Source organism: Elephantulus edwardii, unplaced genomic scaffold (assembly GCF_000299155.1).
Source record: "Elephantulus edwardii isolate Elephantulus edwardi_28Jun2011 unplaced genomic scaffold, EleEdw1.0 scaffold00010, whole genome shotgun sequence".
In the NCBI taxonomy this organism is placed as follows: Eukaryota; Metazoa; Chordata; class Mammalia; order Macroscelidea; family Macroscelididae; genus Elephantulus; species Elephantulus edwardii.
Genome location: NW_006399760.1, coordinates 5,956,875 through 5,979,854, shown reverse-complemented (window position 1 = coordinate 5,979,854; position 22,980 = coordinate 5,956,875). Strand labels below are relative to the sequence as shown.

The window sequence follows — 22,980 nt, the reverse complement described above, 5'->3', positions numbered from 1 at the left end:
AATGAATCTTCCTCTAATGCTGATGCCACATTCCTCTTCATAAAGTCCAGCCTCATATATTTCAGTTATAGATTGAAAAGTTACAGAGACAGAATGCATACCTGACACACTCTGTTTCTACTTTTGAACCTACTATGTTTTCCTTTCCATTTAATGACTGCTTTCTTGTCCAAGTATAAGTGTCACATGAGTACAATTAGATGTTCTGGGATTCCCATTCTTAACAAGTTTGCATAAATAGCACTCTGTTAACATTTTCTTCAAGACAGACAGGTTTATTTTTTTACAATCTTTAGATATTAAATACTCTTCTCAATACCACAACTCAAAGACAATTCTTATTTGGTCTTTCTTATTCATCTTCCAACTTTCACTGTTGATCAGCATGGGAGTTTTGACCTGTTCCTTTTCTGACCTGGGCCAGTTCACCCCTTCTTAGGCAACCTGGTGGCTCTCCATTCCCAGGAGGTCACCATATTGATGCTGATCGTAGCCTGGACACCCAATCAGCACAGCACACTGCAGCCCCAAACTCCTGCACTTAAGCAGTGCTCCAGCCTCAGCCTCTCTAGTATCTGGGACTACAGGCATGCACCAGCACACTTAGCTCATCTTCCAACTTTCAGATCCCTAGAAAACAATGGAAAATACCATGGCTTGGCTCAAGCACACCTTAGTCTTCAGAATGATTAGGTATTATTGGCATGAGTCCGGAATAAGAGCTGCATAATAAAATTTTCAGCTGGGAGGGGGACTGTATAACAATGAAATAACTTTTATCCAAAGGATAAAAGCAAACTGGGAAGTGGGGGGGAAGGAAGGAAAACGTGCAACAAAGAATGAATGGAAATCCAAATTCTTTATAAACTTTCATTAAAATCTCAATTTTTTAAAAAAAGACACTGTCCTTCAAAAAGTCCTTGACAGTAGATATTTCTCAATGCAAAAGTTTTTTATTTCTTGATTATTGTTACCACGGGAGTGCATTGTCTTTCTAAATAAAATTAACTAATTGAGAATTTCAGTCTTTTCTTCATCTCTCTTGATGTTGCCTATTAATTCAGAGGTGAAGAGTTTTGTTTTCTTGATGTTGACATATAATCCATACTGAAGGCTAGTCTTTGATTTTTGTAGCAAATGCTTCAAGTACTCTTCACTTTGTGCAAGCACAGTTGGGACATCCTCATACTGCAGGATATTGTGGCTTCTCCCACCAATCCTGATTCCAAAGACTTCATATAGTAAAGCTTCTCAAATAATTTATTAAGCATGAAGATTGACTGCAAATTGAGAAAGATTAGGTACCTAACACATACCTTTCCAGACATTAAACCATTAATGTTGCCTTTTGTAGTTTGGACAAAAGCTTCTAAAAAAAAAAAAAAAGCTTCTTGGTCTCTATATAGCTTTTACATGAGCCCAATTAAATGTTCTGGAATTTCTCATTGAATATTATAGTACTTTGCATTTGACTCAATAGTAAAATATCTTTAAGCTGAATTAACTCGGTTTTTTCATAGTTGAATCATATCTTACTAATTTCACAGTTCTTATCACTTATCATTTTACTCATATTTTTATTATTTTTTCATATATGTATGAAATATAATAGGAAGCTCTGGTAACCTAGTGCTAAGAACCTGTGCTGCAATCCTGAATGCATTCAGTTTGAATCTGCCAGCTGCTCTGTAAGAGAAAGATGGGCAACCTCCTCCCATGTAATTAACTGGCCCTGAAAACTCGCTGGAGGGTCAGCTATGAGTAGGTTCATATTTGATCCTACTCAGCGACAACCAGTATTTGTAATGATAAATTTGGTAGTTATGCAGTTTTGTAATTATCCCACTAGGATGTGATCAACTAATCATTTTTAAGGAGATTGTTGTTGTTAGATATGACTACCATATAAACAACAGATCTGAACCTTATCCTATCCTGTGCTTTCCTTATCATCTCTAACATACTCAAACACATTGCCGTAGTCACTGTGTAAATTCATCATTTTTAGAGTTTTCCTTTCTTTTGTAGGATGATATTTAACATCCTTGCTTAGGCCATAGCCCTCATCTAAATCAATTAAGAGTTTCCCTGGGAGATAGTCTTAATCTCCCTTTATATTACAAGAGATAAAAGGAGACAGAAATAAACAAAAGGAGAGAGATGAATATCATGAAAGAAAGATCAGGAGCAGAGTGTTCTTTAGTACCTTTAGGATCTTTATGCTGAGAACCTTCCAGACCGGGTTGAAGACCCAGATGAAGACCTACAGATTGCCAAGGAATGATCAGCCTATGCATGGTGAAAGGGACAAGAATCTTCCCAAAGAATCAGTAGAGAAAGAGAGTCTTCTCTTAGAGTTGACATCCTATATTTTTACTTTTAGTCTCGTTACTAAAGAATAGATTTATTTGTGTTAAAGTAATCTACTTGTAGTATTTATTGCCATAATAGATAATGAACACATTATTTTGTTTTAAGATATTGCATGTCATCTGAAAAATGACACTTTTGTGTGCTGTTGGATGTCAGTAAGCCATTTTGTTCTTATTGAGATTGTTGTTTTTGTCATGTGCCATCAAATCACCTGCAACTCATAGCAATGCTCTATACAACAGCTCTGAACCTTGCCATATCCCAAGATAGTCTCACTATCTCTGACATACCTGCCCACCCATTACCCCAATTACTGTGTCAATCCATCTAATCTATGGCCTTCCTCTCTTGTTCTGTCCCTCTACTCTTCCAAGCATAATGTTGTTCCCATATGACTGATCCCTCCTGGCCATGTTCCCAAAGTATGTGAGATGGAGCTTCAAAATTCTTGCCTCCAAAGAGCAGCTTGGTTTCACCCTCTCCAAGAAAGATCTCTTTGTTCTCTTGATGGTCAATAATATGCTCAAGACTCTTTTCCAGAACCACAATTTAAAGGAATTCATGGTTCTTCTGTCATCCTAAGTCATTGTCCAGCTCTCTGATGAATAACAAGTAATTGTGAAGACTATGGCATGAATCAGGCACACCTTAATCATTGGACTAATATAACTGGTCTCTAGCACTCTGGAGAGGTCCCTGACAGCAGGTTTACACAATACAATTTGTCTTTTGATTTCCTGACTGCTGGTGCCAAGACTATTTATTGTGGAGCCAAGTTAGTCTGTCCCCAGCAAGTCTTCATAGTTTGTAGGCTTTTTAAGAGAGTATGTTCTTTGTGGCTCCATTTCTGTTCACTGTCAGAACTCTCTAACATTCCTCTAAGATGACACCATAATCTATTACCTTTTCCTCTTCTGCACTTTTCCTCTGTATATTTGTGACATATTCCATTGCCTTTCTTTCTTAGAGACACTTGTAGTGGCATTTAAGTCCATTCTGTTAATCTAGGATAATATGTTTACCGGAAGATCTTTATTAGTTGTTGTTACCTGCCATATAGTAAGTGGTTAACACTTACTGGTCTCATTCATAAGCAAATAAATATTGCCCCATCCTACAGAAACCCATGATAGGTTGTCCCCTTTATCTCATTGCTATCAAGTGGGGATCAACTCACAGCTGACCACACTGTGTGTTTTGGAGGCTGTAAATTTAACAGGAGGAGATTACCAATATTTTTTCCTGATCCACAGTGGTTTTGAATTAGTTGTCTTTTTCTTGAGCAGTGCAATTGTCTACAGACTGCACCACCAGAGGTTGCTTTGATAAGTTTTATAGCAGTCCGTTGTGACTTAGAGTGTTTTCATTGTTTGATATTTGGAAGTATATTGCTATATTTTCCTTCTTAGTCTATGTTGTTAGTATGAAACTATTGCTGAGAACTGTTTGAAATCATAGAAATACTCAAGCTTCCTTTGACAGATTGTGGTGGTTGTATATGAAATGCATTTTCCTAGAATTGCATCTATAGCTCACATATAAAAGATAATTTAACCTCTGAAACAGTACTTTCACCCTCATGTGTAGTATAATTACATTTTCACCAATCTCTTTCAATTAAGGTAATATTTATCTCTTTCAGGGATTAAAAAGTGATATTTATTTGACTAATTGATCAATCCACCACAACTAACTTTAAAAAATAGTATATTTCATTTCAAATAAGAGGACTTTAATTCTCCTCTGCATTGCCTTGGATAAGAAATTAAACAGACTTAGGACTGGGGCTCTGTATGTCTTGGATTTCTACCTGAACAATAAGTTAATTGAACTTACTTACATTGATCACTGTGATTATTTTATGAAAAACATATTTTTGTAAGTAAAGGAATTAATTGTCTAAACTTTGCCTTGAAAGTTTAAAAGAGAAAAATCTTCCTTATTCTGCTAAAGATAGCTTATAAAAATCCTCAGGTTGCACATATACCCTTTAAGGAATTTTCTTATTTTAAAATATACAACTTCATTCTTCATGACAATAAATTTAAATATTTTAACACTTTTAAATGTAATATTTAAATAATTTTAGAAACCACTTAGATGCATTATTACTATCTTACTAGTAATGGAATACTATCTAGCTTGCTAAAAGTGAAGACTTGAAATATTTGATGCAGAACATCAAAGAATAAAGCCTTCAATATTGATTGCATCTCAACATCAAGAAGACAAAAATCATCATCACTGGACCTATAAGCAGCGTCAAGACAGATAGGAAAATAGTTAAAATTATCAGCAATTTCATCTTACTTGTATCTATAATCAACATGTTGGTAATAGAAGTCAGAAGTTCAAAGGAAGTGTACATTGTGCAAGTCTGCTGTCAGGGACCTCTTCAAAGTGCTTAAGATGATGTTAGTTTGACGCCTAAAGTGTACTTGATTCAGGCCATGGTCTTTTCAATCACTTGCTATGCCTATGAGATCTGAACAATTAATAAGGATGGCAGAAGAAGAATTGATGCCTTTGAATTGTGATGTTGGAACATAATTCATGGGCTACCAAAAAACCCAAGAAGTCATGTCTTAGAAATAGAACCACTATAAAGCTTTTTGGAAGAAAGGATAAGAAAGCTGGATATAATCTACTTCTGTTATGTTTTAGGATAAGCTCTTCCTTGAAAAAGAACAACATGGTTGGAATAGTGGAGGGTCAACAAAGGAGGGGAAGACTCTCAGTGAGATGGGTTGACACAATGACTATAGCAGAATATTCAAGTGCTGTCAAAGATGATGAGGATGGCACAGCATAGGACAGGATTCAGACCTATTTTTCTTAGGTTCACTCAATTTGATAACATATAACAAAACAATCTTACTAGAATAATTACTTAGTTAATGGGATGTGTCAAATACGATAATGGTTACCCATGGTGGACAGTATTTCATGGACTTCCAAGATTAAAACGGGTTGGAAGCAGAAGTAGCGTCCATTTCCAAAATAGCCTGCCTTCAGAAACTCTATGAACTTAGAGAAATGATGATAATTATACAATAAGGTTCAGGTGTTTCGTTCATAGGGTTGCTATGCGTTATCTAAGATTCCACAGCACTTAACAACAATGGGAAAATTATAAAAATAGAAATAATAATAAACATAATAACAACCCATCTGGTGGGTGATGCCACTGAGTTGAGTACGACTCAGCGAAACTGTGAACAACAGATCTGAATTCTGTCCTATCCTGTGCCATCTTCGTACTTTCTAATACATTTGAGTCTATTATGATAGTCACTGTGTCAATACACCTGGTAAAGGGTCTTCCTTTTTTTGCCAACCCTTAACGCTTCCAAGCATCATGTCCCTCTCCAAGGAATAGCCCCTCTAATGAAGCTTCATCATCCAAAGAGCTGTACCTCTCGAAGATATACTTGTTTGTTCTTTTGCTCTTCTCCAACACCACAGGTCAGAGACATCAATTCTTCTTCCTTCATCTTTATTCACTTTCCAGCTCTTAGATGTACAGCAAGTGATCAGAAAGACTAGTGCCTGAATCAGACACACTTTACTCCTTAAAATAACAGCATTACTCCTCAATAATTTGGAGAGGTCACTAACTGCCGACATTACAAAAGCAATACATCTGATATCATGACTGCTTGTACCAAGGGTTTTGATTGTGGATCAAAGTAATATGTAGATGTTGAAAGTTTCAATCTCTTCTCCATCCATCATGATGCTCCCCGTTTTTCCAGGGGTAAGAATCTTTGCTTTCTTCACATTGAGATGAAATCCATATTGAAGGCTGCATTCCTTGATCTTCCACAATAAATGTTTTAAGTTCTCGGCATTTGACAAGTGAGGTTGTGTCATCTGCATAACTCAGGTTACTAATGAGTCTCCCTTTGATCCTGATGCTACATTCCTCTTCACAGAGTCTAGCTTCTCGAAGAATTTGTTAAGCATACAGATTGGATAGGTATGTGAGAGAATACAACTTTTAACACACTTCCTTCTTAGTGTAAACCCTTGCTCTCTTCACACAACAGCTTTCTGATTCAGGTATAGATTTCACATGATCACAATTAAGTGCTCTGGGACTCCCATTCATCTCAATATCAGCTGCAACTTGTTATGATCCACACAGCCAAATAACGTTGATAGTCAATAGACATTCTTCTGGTATTCTTTACTTTCAACTAAGATCCACCTGATGTCAGGAATAATATTCCTGGTGCCACAGCCTCTTCTAAATCCTACTTGAACGTCTGGTAATTCTTCTGTTTTATCCATTTTTGAAAGATCTTCACCAGTACTTTGTTGCATGTGAAATTAGTAATATTGTTAGGTAGTTTACACATTTAGTTGATAAAATTTCTTGGGAATGGAAACAAACATGGACCTCTTTCAATCTGTTGGCCAGACAACTGTCTTCCATATTTCCTGGAATAAACTGATAGTAAGTGCATACAAGGGTGCATCTGTTAATTTAAACACGTAAATTAGTCTCCCATTGATTCCTTGGGCCCTATATTTTTGTCAATGCCTTCAATGTACCTTCAACTTCTTCCTTCATTACCATTGGATCCTGTTCATACTGCATTTTTGAAATTTTTCATTGTCAACCAGGTGGGATTTTTTTTGTTTGGTTTGTTTTTGTTGTTTTTTGTTTGTTTTTATTTTTGTTTTGTTTTATTTTTTGTACAGTGATATGTTGTATTCCCTCAATCTTCTTTTGATGCATTCTGGGTCATTCAGTATATAGACCGTAGCATCTTTCAATATTGTGACTTGAGGTTTAAATATGTTTTTCAATTCTCTCAGCTTGAGAAATGGAGACGAGTTTTCCCCTTTTTATTCTCCAATTCCAGCTCTCTATACATTTCATTATAACACTTTTTATGTCTTCTTGCCCTGAATTTTGAAATCTTTTTTTTTCAGTTCTTTTACTTAGCCTTGTTTTGTCTTCTTGATCTCTTGTGCATTTTTTAGTTTCTTCTGATATCCATTTCTATTTTGTCTCTCTCCTTTTTCTTTATAATAATCTTTTGCCTTCTTCATGGATGATATCCTTGATATCACCCCACAACTCATCTGGTCTTAGATCATTGGAATTTAATACTTCAAACCTATTATTAAAATAATCTTGAAATCCAGATGGAATAGATACAAGTTCATATCTCCATTCCTGAGGAGTTATTTTCATTTTCTTTAACCTCAATTTGAACTCGCACATGAGTAATTGATGGTCTGACCCACAGTCTGCCCTTTATCTAGTTGAGACTACTGATACTGAGCTTCTCCAACAATTTCTTCCACAGATGTAACTGGATTTCTATGCTGCCTATTATGTGAGATTCATGTGTAAAGTCATCATTCGTGTCTTTTAAAAAAGACATTTGCAATGAGTACATAATTGAAATTACAAAATTCCATCATTCTCTTGCCAGCCTCATATCTATCATCAAGCCCATACTTTCCAAATAATATTCTTTTTCTGTCTGTGTCTCATTGATTATACAAAGGCATTTGAGTGTGTGGATCACAACAAATTTTGGCTAACCTTAAGAAAAATGGGAAACTCAGAACAGTTAATTGTGCTCATATGAAACATATACTTGGACTAAGAAGCAGTAGTTAGGACAGAGCACAGAAACACCACATGATTCAGGAACAAAAAAGGGGTGCATCAAGAATACATCTTATCTCCATACCTTTTCAATATATATTCAGAAGAGACCATTTTCGTGGCTGGGCCCTATAAGGAGGAATATGCCATCAGGATTGAAAAAGACTCATCAACAACCTGAGTTGTGCACATGACACATCTTTGCTTGCTCAAACTGAAGAAGACATGAGACATTTGCTGCAGAAGGTCAAGGACTGTAATCTTCAATATGAATTGAAGCGCAAAATCAAGAAGAGAAAAATTCTGACCACTGGGCTAGTCATCAGCTTCATGATGAACAGAGAAGAAATTGCATTTGTTGTTGATAGCTCCATCTTGCTTGATTCCACAATCAACACTCAGCAGTCAGGAAATCATAGACAAATTCCACTGAGAAAGTTCTCTGCCAGGGACCTCTCTGGAGAACTGAAGGACAATGATATTACTCTGGAGACTGATGTGCACCTGATCCAGGCCATGGTCTTGACAGTTACTTTCTATTCATTGGAGGGCTAAATAACAACTAAGGATGGTAGGGGAAAGATTGAGTTGTGTTACTTGAGAAGAGGGTTGAACATACCGTGGACTGTCAGGAGAACAGGTCTGTCCTGGAGAGGGTGAAACCAGGTTGCTCCCTGAAGGCAAGTAATTTGAGGCTTCATCTCACATACTTTGAGCACATGGCCGGGAGGAACTATTCCTTGGGGAGGGACATCATGCTGCAAGGTTGGTGGGACAATGTGGAGAAGAAGACACAGGATGAGATTAATTCAACTCAATGACTGAAGAAATGGCATTAGGTCTGTTGAAGATTGGCTCAGGATAAAGCAGGTTTCAAAGCTACTGTACTTTGAGTACAGTATGGGTCACTATGAGTCGCAGGTGACTCAATGGCATGTAACAGCAGCAACAACATTCCTTCTTCACTGTTTCCAACTTTTGCATTCTAGTCACCAATTATCCTTAACATATCTTGATCGCATGTTCACTAAATTTTGGACTGTAAAATTTGATAAAAGCTCTCCATTTCTTCCTCTTTAGCTCTAGCTGTAGGTACAGATATTTAAATAGTAGTCATATTAACAGGTCTTACATGTATGCTTATGGGTAATGTCCTATCACTCACAACAGCTCAATGCCACCTATGAAAACTAGGCCAGGTGCTGATTTTGGAGCAGATCATCAACTAGTAATTTGCAAGTTTAAGTTAAAGGTAAAGAAAACTGAAATTAGTTCACAAGAACCAAAATTTGACCTTGACACTATTCCACCTAAATTTGAAAACCATCTCTGGAACAGGTTTGAGGCCTTTGAACATTAATGAAAGAAGACCAGACAAACTGTGGGAGGATATCAAGAACAGCATCCATATAGAATGCAAAAGGTTATTACAAAGGCAAAGGAGGAAGAAAAGACCAAGGTGGATGTCAGAAGAGACTCTGAATATTGCAGTAGAATGACAAGAAGCCAAATAAAAGGGAAAAGAAGAAGATACACAGAAGAATTCAGAGTGCAGCTTGGGAAGACAAATCGTTGAAGTTGAAGTGGAATTTGCAAAGAATTAGAATTGAAAAACCAAAAGAGATGAACTCACTCAGCATTTCTTAAGCTGAGGAAATTGAAAGACAAATTCAAGTCTCAACCTGAAATGCTTAAAGACTCAATGGGCAGAATATTAAATGACCCAGGAAGCAGCAAAAGAAGATAGAAGAACTACACAGAATCATTGTACCAAAAATAATTGGCTAACACATAAGAATTTCATGAAACAACAGGATCAAGAGACAGTGGTGATGAAAGTGCAAGCTGCTCTGAAAGAACTGGCAAAATCAAGGCCCCAGAAATTGATGGGCTACCAATTAATAGATTTCAGCAAACAGACACTGTCTTATATGTGCTCACCAGGCTGTACAAAGAAAGCTGGAGGATAACTACCTGGCCAACTGAATGGAAGAGTTCTATATTTATTCCTATTCCAAAATAAGAGGATCCAACAGAGTGTGGAAATTTTCAAACAATATTACGCATAAACATAATTCTGCTGAAGGTTATCCAAAAATGACTGTAATAGGACATTTATATAAAACGACCAAAAAATACAAGCTTTCTTTAGAAGAGGATGTAGCACCCCAGATATCATAGCCAATGGCAGATGGATCAGGGCTAAAAAGAGAGGACCAGAGCAATTTCTATCTGTATTTCATTGGTGTGGGTCACAACAAATTGTGGCAACATTGAGAAGAACACTAGATTATGCTTATGAGAAACCTATACCTGCAAGCTGTCATTAGAACATGCCAAGGAAATACATGAAAGAATTGCATCAGAGAAGTTTCTTGGCTCCATATGTTTTCAATCTATATGCAGAATAGACCATTCAAGAGGCCGGACTTTATGAGAAGAAATGTGACATCAGTATTGGAGAAAGAAATATCAACATGTGTTATGTAAATAACACAACCTTGATTGCTTAAACTGAGGAGGACCTGAGGTATTTTCTGCTAAAGGTCAAGGATTGAAATCTTCAATATAGATTGAAATTCAGAATAAATAAGATAAAGATTCTCAACACTGAACTAGTTAATTGGGAAGTCACTTGGCTCCATAGTCAACACTCATGGCATCAGCAGTCAGGAAATCAAAAGATGAAATGAATTAGGGAATTTTGCTGTCAGGGACTTTTCCAGAGTTCCAGAGAGCAACGATGTCAGTCAAGAGACTAGGGCGCACCTGATACAGACCATGGCGTTCCCAATTACTTGTTAAGCAACAGAGAGCTGGATAATGACTAATGATGACAAAAGAAGAATGATGCCTTTGAGTTGTTGTGCTGGAGAAGAATATTGAACATATACCATGGACTGCCCAGAGAAAATACATGTTTGTTCTGGAGAAAGTAAAATAAATTTATTGAGGCAAGGATTTTGAAACACCATCTGACATACTTCAAGCATGTTTCCAGGAGGCAGCAGACCTTGTAGAAAGACATCAAACTTGGAAGGATGAAGGGACAACACAAGAGAAGACGAACCTGAAAGAGATGGGGTAATAGGGTTAGATGTGCCAAAGAGAGTGAGATTGGCTCAGGACAGGGCAAGATTCAGAACTATTTTGCATAGGGCGGATATAAATTGCAAACAACTTGAAAGCAAATAACAATAACAATGTTATTTTTACTTAGAATTAGTCACTTGAATGACATTTTAATGAAGAAAAATAAGAATGTCTATCACTTTCCATTCATGAAGAAAAGGAACCAAAATCTTTTGAAAATATTCTTAATAATCATGTTATAAAAATAAAAACTTGTGTATATTGAAGATTTATTATGTTTCAGGCAGTATACTAGGTACTATATCTACATTAGCTATTTTAACTTTTTTTATAACCATGTAGGGTGTTGTTGTTTGTTGTTACGTGCCATTGAGTCTCCTCTGACCCATAAGAACCCTATGCATAGTAGCTCTGAACCCTGCCCTGTCCTGAACCGGTCTCACTAATTCTGACATACCAACCCCCATTCCCCCAGTCACTGTGTGATTCCATCTCATCCCAGCACTCTCCTGCACTCTTCCTCCACTTTTCCTAGCATGATGCCCTTCTCCAAGGACTGATCTCTCCTAGTCATGTGCCCAAAGGATGTGAGAAAGAGCTTCAAAATCCTATCCTCCAAGCGGAAACTTGGTTTCACCCTCTCTAAGACAGACCTATTTGTTTTCTTGACAGTCAATGGTATGTTCAAGACTCCTCTCCAGCACCACATTTCAAAGACATAGATACTTCTTTTGTTGTCCTTAGTCATTATCTATCTCTCTGAAGCATAACAAGTAATTGTGAAGACCATAGTCTGTATTAGGCACACCTTAGTCTCTAGACTGATATAGTTGCTTTTCTGTACTCTAAAGAGGTCCCTGACATTAGAATTTTCCCAATGCAATTCATCTTTTTGTATCTTGACACTGTTGGTGTTAAGAGTGTTGATTGTGGAGCTGAGCAAACTGTAATTGTTAACAATCTCAATCTTTTCTTCATCTAGATGTTATTATTATCTTTATAAAAGAACACATCTAGGACTAGAGTATTTACAAAGGTAGCTGGAACAAATTTTTAACTCAAATCATTTTGCAATGGTTGTTCATGAAAAAATAAAATGCTTCAAATTAGATGTCACAAGGAAGAGCTTAAAAAATTAAGATTATTAGAGAATGAAGATTTTCCGTGGTAAATTGTATTTAGAGTGTACTATTATTTATTGAAAACAAAAACCAAACATGTTGCCATTAAGTGACCCTATGAGATAGACTTTGCATCAAGAAAACCAAGATTCTCAGCACTGCTACAATAGGCAATATCCTGACAGATGGTGGAAAAAGGTTGAGATTATTAAACAATTTCATCTAGATTAGCTCTACAATCAACATTCCTGGTCACAGCAGTCAGGAAATTAAAAGACAAGTTGCATTAGGAAAATCTGCTGTCGGGGACCTCCCCAGAGTGCTTAAGAGTCATGATGTCAGTCTGGAAACTAAGATGTGTCTAATATAGGCCATGGTCTTCACAATCAGCTGCTGTGCATCAGAGAGTTGAACAATTACTAAGGATAACAGAAGGTTCAATGCCTTTGAGGTGTGGTGCTCGAGAAGAGTATTGGACTGCCATGGAAATGAACTGGTTTGTCCTGGAGAGGGTAAAACCATTTTATACTTCTTGGCAAGGCTTTTGAAGCTCTGTCTTCACATACTTTAGTGTATTGGCAGGAGGGACCAGTCCTTGGAGGACATCATGTTTGTAATGGTAGAGAGTCAGCATGAAAGACGAAGATCCTGGATGAGATGGTTTGACACAGAATCTGTGGTTATTGGGTCAGTTGTGTCAGAGACAGTGAAGTCAGTTCCTGTTGGCAATATTAAGAGCCATTTTCATAGGGTTGTTATGAGTCATAGTTGACTAAAAGACATAGAACAATGAACAGATTAAAACTTTCCCATAGGTTTCTCCAGCTTTACTTTTTTTTAATATTTGATATATTTTTTAATTTTATTAATTTTAATGAACATTTACAGAGATTTTGGATTTCCATTCATTCATTGTTGCATTTTTCTCCGAATATCACATTTTCTTCCTTCAAAATAACTGTTGCATTTGAAATGCCAATCTTTTGGTTAGTGGCAGAGTGTTTTTCCACTGCAGTACCAGCATTCTGAAAATTAACAAGTTAAAAATCAACCACAGACTATGATGAAAAGAAAAAACGACTACTTGCTTTCCATTATGTCAGAACAGCAAAGTGCTTAGTAAAAATTAAATGTCAATAAAGTAGAGACTAAATTATTTTTTTCTAAACATAGGCACAATTAACCTGTGAAAATTACTCTTCTTGGATGGTAATGGAGCAGAGAGCTTAGTGCAAATAAGAACTTATCTGCTGAGAGAGCTGTCAGTTAGATCAAATCACAATTAGTATCTGTTATCCTCCTTGGTCACCCACTGATGAACAAAACGACTCATGAAAGAATTTTTGGGGTTAATTTTTTCCCTTTTGTTTGTATCCAGACACAGAAAGCCATGATTAAAGAATTTGATAATAGGCAAATATTTATTGTGTCTTGTCTATGAGTTAATGCCATGCCAAATACCCAGTAATGAGTGGAAGGCACAGCCATGCCTCAAATATAACAATTTTAATTATTTTCTCCAGCCAGCACCAGTTCTTTACCTCCTACAAAGGAAGGAAAAATATAGACCTCCCTAGAAATGAAAGTCGGTGTTCTTCTGTTGAATTGCAACTGACTCATAATTCATCCTCCAGTGGTTGTTCAGAGGCTGTAAATCTCACAGGAAGAGGCTGTCTATCTTCATCTCATGATCAATTGGTGGATTTGAACTGAATACATTTGGTTTGGCAGCACAATTTCTTACCATTAAGCCATCATGATTCTCAGAAGTTCAAGTGAATTTCAGAAAAGGCGAATGTCAGACGAATCCTGATTGAAAGCAGAGAATACCAGAAGAAAGTCTATTTGTTTTATTTACTATGCAAAGGTATTTGACAGAGTGGATCATAAAAAATTAGTTAATATTTATAAGAATAATTTGGGCTTGGGAAATCAATATGTAGGTCAAGAAGCTGTTGTCTGAATGAAGGAAGGGAAAACAGAATGGTTTAAAATCAGGGAAAGTACATCAGGACTATATCCTTTCTCCATACCTATTTAATCTGTACCCTGAACAAATAATTCATGAAGCTGGACTCTACAATGAGGAATGTGCTGTCAGATTGGAGGAACACTCATCAACAATCTGCATTACACAAATAGCACAGCCTTGCTTGTGAAAGTGAGGAGGACTTGAAACACTTGTTGCTGAAGTTCGAGAACGACCTCTTTCTCTATGCATTAAATCTCAACATAAAAAAAAAAGGTCTTCATTATTGAACCAATAGTCAACATTGTTATAGATGGAGAAAGGATTAGAGCTGGTATTGATTTCATCTTGCTTAGATCAATAATTAACGCCTTTGGTACCGGGAGTCAAAAAATTAGGACAAGTCTGGTATCAAGGACCTCTCTAAAATATTTAGTAGCTATGAGGTTTCCTGATTCAGGCCATAGTCTTCTTGATCACTTGCTACACATTGGAGACCTGAACAGTATATAAGGTTTGACAGAAGATGAATTGATGCTGTTGAGTTGAGGTTATGGAGAAGAGTAACTACATATTACAAAGAACAAACATATGTTTGTTTTCGAGGAAGTGCAGCCAGAGTGATTCTTGGAGGGCAGAATGGTAAAGTTTCATCTCATACTTTGGACATGTAATTGACTGAAGAAGCTTTTTCTTGGAAAAGAGATATCATGCTTTGAAATATGTGAAAGAGAAGATCCCCAACAAGATGAATTAACAATGACTGCATGAATGGGCTCAAGTGTGTCAGAGATGATGAAGATGGAACAGGATAGGGCAGAGTTCAGATCTGTTCATAGACTTTCTGTGAGGCATGCTTGACTTGATGACACCTACCAACAACAACTGATCTGAAAGAAGCAGATAGTTTGAAAGCAATATTTAGAGAATAGAAGCAAATGAATAAAATTTTCTTTCTAATGTTTTGGATAGTTTAGAAAGTTGCTTTAAAAGTAACAAAAAGTGAGAAAAGAGGATTCCAGATCTGTTCTTTGGGAAGAGTACGCTTTTAAAAGTCTACACATGGGAAATCATATGATTTGGATTTCATGCCAATTATACCACTGCTGGTGTGATAACAGACCACAAGCAGACAGATGCCTTACTTTTTGAAATTTGAGTTTTCCTTTTGTAAAATAAAGGGTTTGAATAAAGTGAACTCCTAAAAGTCTATTTTTTAATAATATTCTCTGATTCATCATTGCCTGTATCTCATAGAAACTTGAAATAGGGTTCTTTTTAAAATAAGGCTAAAATATACAAAAGCTTTTCAGTGAGTCTTTGAGAATCACTGTACATGCAGTTTTATGATGAAAGCCTGTTTGGACTTTCAAATGTTGGCTTCTATTGGACCTGTCCATTTCTTTGCAAGAGTACTTCCCTATTATTTTTTATTACTGATATTACATATAAGTTTGAACATGTTTTCATACTACTTGTAGGTTTTTCTACTGAAATGAATGCATTACTGATTTTGTGTAGTGGGAATTTATTTCTTACTCTTTACTCTTGAACTTCTATTTTTCTTTTTTCTTTTGATTATTGTCTAAAGTAAAATATATTGAAGTTCAATTAATATTCCTATCAATGCTGATAATTTTTCCAAAATTGATCTATATTAAGGAAAAATAAAACTATATATCTGTAAAGTCACATTATAAATAAAATTGAAAGTATATAGTAGTTATAATTATAAAACATACTACATAAGCTTGAATTAGCTCTACTTTGAATTAAATTGGCATTTTCTGAAGTAAAATATAAGTAGTGAGTGCTGTGCTTTTTTTATTTTTGGTTGATTTTTTTAAAAAATTTTATTCATTTTAATGAACATTTACAGAGATTTTGGATTTCCATTCATTCATTGCTGCACTTTTTTTCCTTTTTAACAGATCTAGATAATGTGGAAGGTATTGCTGTGGACTGGATTGGAAATAACCTTTACTGGACAAATGATGGCCATCGGAAAACCATTAATGTAGCCAGGCTGGAAAAGGCCTCTCAGAGCCGGAAGACTCTTTTAGAAGGAGAAATGTCCCATCCTAGAGGAATTGTAGTAGATCCAGTCAATGGGTATGCAATATTTGATCAGCTATATTTAAGGAAAATTACATTAAATAAATGCAGTTTTCCATATTTCATATTAGGATTTTATTTAAATTGTATAAGTGATCTGATTGTGAAAAATCACCTGTTCTTTGTTCTCCCAGAGAGGGTTCTAGGTTAATTTGTCAAAATACACTAGTGTGGAATAAACAAATTATTTAAATTAAAAATATTTATCTAATTTACTTAAGCAATTTTCATAATTGTCCACCTTAGTAAATTTGATACCATAACAATTAATTGAATTAGGGATCAGTAATTTTTTTTTTAATATAGTTTAGTGGTAAGGAATTGTGCTTCCAAACCAAAGGTATGTGGTTTGGGTACACAAGTTGCTCTGGGAATGAAAGATGGACAGTCTCCTTCCATGAGATCTATTGTCTATTGAAACCTGCTGGAAGGTCAGCTATGAGTTGGTTCTGACTCAATTATACACAATAACATTGAAATTTGAATTATTCAAAGAATAGCTAAATTGTTGTTTGTTGTTGTTGTCTTGTGATATTTACGGTTTTACCCAATATTTTGTTAAATAGACTATACCACTATTTTCATATTAGGAAGCTCTGGTGGCCTAGTGATAAGAAGCTGCACTGCAATCCCAAAGGCACACAATTTAAATCCACCAACTGCTCTGCAGAAGGATGGGCAATCTCCTCCCATGAGATTTATTTTGCCTCTGAAAATCCACGGGAGGGTCTGCTATGTGTTGGTTCTGACTTGACAGTATACAATAACATTAACATATTAAGTAATTGCTTCATTATTTGATTGTTATTTTTCCTTGTTTTATAAAAAATGAACTGATAATTGATCTGTTGAAGACCATACAATTAATAAGACACTTAAGAGGTAATCAAGTTTAAATGCTCTATCTCTTGGAATTTTCTCTGGCCATTTATTTACAAGTCTAGAATGGTAACAGCATAACTTTGGACAAAATGATAGTTTTCATTTTTATTTGCATAAAATTATGGTATGTGCCTTTTTATGAACATGAAATGTTTTGTGCAACTTGTTAAAATATATTCAGTTGGTGCTATTACTTTTAACAAAATTTTATATATGGAAATATGATAATCCCTATCCAAATTTTATAATTAAATTAGTATTTTTCATACCTTATGAGAATTTCTTTTATGAGATATACTTTCCTGTATGATTTCTATTTCCTTGTTTCAACACAGTAACACCAGATATATCTTTCATACATGTTTTGTACTCTCATATAAAAATATTTAGTTGAATAGAACGTGTCTAAATCCCTTAACAACTAAAACATTAAAGTTATTCTTTTTGAAGCAATTTCAAATACAACCAGGATGTTTCTTCTTGGCAATGTGTGAAATCATTGTATATGTTTAGGTAAAATAAAATTGTAAAGTACTTTTCATGATTTTATGCATGAAACATAAAATCATCTACTGTATTCATAAACTTTTAAAACAAAAGTTTATAAATTAACTCAATCTTTGTTTTAAGAGAACCTGTTTATTCCACAATATTCAAATATATTGCTATGTGCTGTTGAGTCACTTGTGACTCATAGTGACCCTGTGTACAACAGCTCTGAACCCTGCTCAATCTTGAGCCAACCTCATCGTCTCTGACACACCCACCCCCATTACTCCAGTCACTGAGTCAATGTATCTCATCCAGTGTCTTACTCTCTTATGCTGTCCCTCCACACTTCCATTCATGATGTCCCTCTCCAAACATTGGTCCCTCCTTGCAATATGTCCAAAGTAAGTCAGATCAAGCTTCAAAATTCCCTCCATGGAGCAGCTTGGTTTCACCCTCTCCAGGTGGAACATGTTTTTTCTCCTAGCAGTCCATAGGTATTCAATACCTTTTTCTTCTTTACCACAACTCAAACATATGGGAGACAAAAATTTTAAAGCATATCCTAAAATAATATCTTTCTTATTATTATCCTGTTATGGGATAAGGATGGACAGTTTCCTCCTGTGCAATTAACTGTCTCTGAAAACCTGCCAGAGGGTCAGCTATGGGCCGAATCTGACTCCATGGTACAAAACAACAAAAATTATTATCCGGTTAGCTATAAATGTCTTCCAATAGAGATAAAAGAAGTTTTTGGTATATAGGGGATACAAGGGCATGAAAGTCAAATGATTTACAAAGACTTATGTTGTTATGTGCTGTTGAGTCACTTGCAATTGATAGTGGCATTATGTACACTGCTCTGAAAATTAATGTATTCTGAGCCAATCTCATCATCTCTAACACACCAATCCCCATTGCACCAGTGACTAAATCAATCCTTCTCACTGAGGGTCTTCCTCTTTTGCACTGTCCCTCCACCTTTTCAAGGATGATGTCCCTCACCAAGGACTGGTCCCTCCTTGCAACATGTCCAAAGTATGTAAGATGAAGCTTTAGAATTCTTGCATCCAAGGAGCAGCTTGGTCAGCCCATAGTATATTCAGTACTCTTATCCAACACCACAGCTCAAAGACATCAATTCTCCTTCTATCATTCCCAATAATTGTCCAGCTTTCTGATGCATAGCAAGTAATTGCAAAGACCATGGCCTGGATCAAGTGCACCTGAGTCTCCAGACTGACATCATTGCTCTTCAGTACTCTGGAGAGGTCCCTAACAGCAGACTTTCTCAGTGCAATTTGTCTTTTAATTTCCTGTCTGCTTGCATCAAAATTACTATTTGTGGAGTCAAGCAAACTGAAGCTGTTAATCTCAGTCTTTTCACCATCTAGTATGATGCTGCCAATTGGCTCAGTGATGAGAATCTTAGATTTCTTTATTTTGAGTTTCAATCCATATTGAATGCTTCTGTCCTTTACCTATCTCACGTCCTCCTCAGTTTAAGCAAGCACAGTTATGTCATCTGTATAATGCAGGTTCTTGATGAATTTTCCTCCAATCCTGATGCCACATTCCTTTTCTTAGAGCCCAGCTTCCCAGATAATCTGTTCTGCATATAGATTGAAAAGGTACGGAGATAAGACACATTCCTGGCATATAACTTTTCCAATTTTGAAGCATGCAGTGCTTCCTTGCTCTGTTCTAACAGCTGTCTCCTGGTCCAAGTATAGCTTTCCTATAAACACAATCAAGTGCTCTGGGGTTCCCATTATTAGAGTAAGCTGCAGTTTGTTGTGATCCACACAGTCAAATGTCTTTGCATAGTTAATGAAACACAGACAGACATTGCTCTGATACTCTCTGCTTTCAGCCAAAATCTATCAGGCATTATCTATAACGTTCCTAGTACCAATGCCTCTTCTAAACCCAGTCTACACTTCTGGCAGTTCTCTGTTGATGAGTTCTTCCAGGTATTTTTAGATAATTTTCCACAGAATCTTGTTTGCATATGACAGTAATAATATTGTTTGATAATTTCTACACTCTGTCAGGTCATCTTTTTTTTTTTTACTAGACATAAATATGGATCTCTTCCACTCAGTGGGACTGGTGTTATATTCTGTTTCTTCAAATTGAAGAATCTCTTTAAGCACCTCTCTAATAAAGTAGTTATCCAACTTTTGTTTGATGAATATGGCTGTTATGTGGCACATTCTATTTGGAGGCAGTTCTTATTGATATGAACATTTAATTTTCATTATGCTAGTGTCTGTATTCCTGAAATATTTATCTACCAAATGACCAAATTGTCTTTGGAATTTAAGAATTGCTTAAATACCGATTACATGCGCCTGGTACAGGTCATGGTCTTTGCAATCACTTGTTATGCATCAGAGAGTTGGACAATGACTACTAGGGAGGACAGAAGGAGAATTGATGCCTTTGAGCTGTGGTGCTGGAGAAGAGTATTGAATGTACCATGGACTGCCAAGAAAACAAACAGATTCATCCTGGAGAGGATTAAACCAGGCTACTCCTTGGAGGCAAGGATTCTGGGGCTTCGTCTGACATACTTTGGACATGTTGTAAGGAAAGACAGGGAGAGGGATATCATGCTTGGTAGGGTGGAGGGACAGCGCAGGATGGGAAGACCCTCTGTGAGATGGATTGATTCAGTGACTGGGGTAATCGGAATGGATGTGTTGGAGGCAGTGTGATTGGCACAGGATAGAGCAGGGTTTAGGGCTGTTGTACATAGGGTTGCTATGAGTCGCAAACGACTCGACGGCACATAACAACAACAAAAACAACAACCTATTACATCAGATTGTTGATAGATCTTCATATAAAATATTTCTGTTATATACTAGCCTACAAATAGCTATATGTATGTACATATACACATGAATAATTCCACTAACAATATTTTATATTAAAACCTTAGCATTAGATAGTCAATTGTTTTAAAAAGAACAAAATAGTGCTAAACTTCCTTAAGCATTTTATCTGAAAAATGGGAGATTGGATATAAACATTTTAAAAGTACTTAGTACTCACATGCAGCGATTGCAACAGAACAGTGTCAGAGTAAATCAAACATATTAGCGTAAAAGAGATCAATACGTAGAAATTTATTTAAATAGGCTTTCTGGGAGGACCTCTCTTAGAGATTCAATTACATTGAGAAAGAACTGGTAATGGAAAGTGGAGAAAATAATATTTCAAATCAAGAAAATCATGTACCTGAAGCCTTTAAGTTGGGCAAAACTTAAATGTCAAAAGAACTGAGAGACAAAGGCAGGATTTGTGTGTGGATTACCCAATAAGCAAGGCAAGCCCTGGTTTACTTGTGTTTACATACTAGTCAATTTCACATTTGAAAAGAGGTTTTGACTTCACATTTGAAAAGAGCCTTTGAGGAGAGATACAGGTACCATACATACCAGAATTGTTGCTGAGATTAACTAAAATGAAACTTTTCACTATAAACTAGTAAGTCAACACAAGTAAGCCCCTGCTTACCTTGCTTAATTGAAATTTCCCATGGAGATGGAGTGTTGTAATTGAGACAGTAAGAGAAAAAGAGGTACAATGAAAAAGAAACACCACGCCAGGGATGACAAAAGCTTCCTATATTTTTACTTTGATTACAAAATCAAAAGGATGAAGTGGCATATTCACAGAATCACTTTTAAAAAAGAACACTTTAATGTAACATGAAGAATGAATTGTGTAACTATAGATATGAAAATTAAGTCTTATAATTTTTATTGTCCAAATAATTATTTGAAATTGCAATTATATAAAACAACAACAAAAATATCAAAGCCAGAAAACTCTAAAATAGCATAATTTACACTGAATAAAACATTTTCAGGCTAAAAATCAATCATTTGTACTTTTTCTGCCACCTTATCTATTTGCAAAGGCAACAGAAGATGCTCACAGACTTTATATTATAGTCCGTACTAACAAAAAATAATTTGTTTCAGAAATAAGCTGTCAGAAGTTTTGTAACTGATTTACAGAATCAATGAGTATTTCATTTCTTTATTAGAATACAGTCTTTTTAACCATTATGCAAAAGTCAGTAAGAGAGTCATTGTCCTCAAGAAGTTAATAGTCACAAGTACTCACAGACATGTTCACATACACAATCAACAATGAAATGATACAGAAAGAAATGCAAAGTCTGTTTAGCTTCACTGAGATGTTTATTTCAAAGTGAGTCCTAAAGTCTGAATACATTTTCCAAATAAGGTTGATCTTAGCACTTTGGGGTGAGTATTCGCTAGGGTAAGAGTTGTCTTCTAACGTGGCAAGTGTCCTAATTTCAGTATCGCTAGAGCAGAGAAACCATGAAAGAAGACAGAAGATGAAATGAGAAAAATCGCAAAAAGCTCCAGCACTGGGCTAAGAAGTCTGGATCTGTTTTATTGGCAAAGGAATAATTGAGAGGTTTTTGAGGATAAAAGTCACATTTTTCAATTCTTGATTTAGGAAGACAACTGATGACAACATGACAGCTGAATGGGAAGCACAAGAGACTCAAAGATGGAATGCCCATTAGGCATGCTCCTTTGAAATGGCATGAAAGTCAGATCCGTAGCACTTCTATGGGATTTGCAACAAGAGACAACAAAAGCCGTGGATTGGCAGGCCTTGTCAATTGTTGAAGTAGTGATAAATCTAGAGTAAGAAGTTATGATGGCACTGTGCTGCAAGTTGATAATTTGAAATGTACCCACTTCTTTGCAATAGTTACACAATTATTTATTTATATCAATAACTTTGAAATATACAACTCCAGTCATGCATTCTCAGAATATTTATCTATAAAAATACATACAAAACTAAGTGCATATTTCCATTCAGACAATAATGTTTTTTAACTCTCCCTTAATTAGTTGTATCACACAACAAGATTGGCCCCCATATAAATAAACCCAGCATTGTACTCCAGGGTACAAATGTGAACTAAATGCATATTTCAATTCAGATAATCATGTTTTGTAATTCTCCCTTAATTAATAGTATCACATAACAAGATTGCTCCTCACATAAATAAACCCAGTATTGTACTCCAGGGTGCAAATATGAATGTGAATGAACTTTACCCTTAATTATTCTTCATCAGTACTATAAAACATATAACAATATTAAATGTGACATAAGATGAATTTGTGTCTCTCTGTAGACTAAGGTGCACCTGATACAGGCCTTGGTCTTTGCAATCACTGTTATGCATCAGAGAGTTGGACAATGACTAGGGAGCATAGAAGGAGAATCGATGCCTTTGAGCC

The 22,980-nt window shown here is 35.9% G+C and overlaps 1 protein-coding gene across 1 annotated transcript in view; it reads left to right on the top strand.

The window, feature by feature from the left end:
- The window catches only part of LRP1B (low density lipoprotein receptor-related protein 1B), a 2,414,068-nt gene that overhangs the window by 1,120,111 nt on the left and 1,270,977 nt on the right, over nt 1-22,980 (top strand). The window contains exon 12 of the mRNA XM_006880809.1: nt 16,117-16,297. Within this exon, the coding sequence (XP_006880871.1) occupies nt 16,117-16,297 (181 nt within the window). The remainder of the gene's footprint in view (nt 1-16,116; nt 16,298-22,980) is intronic.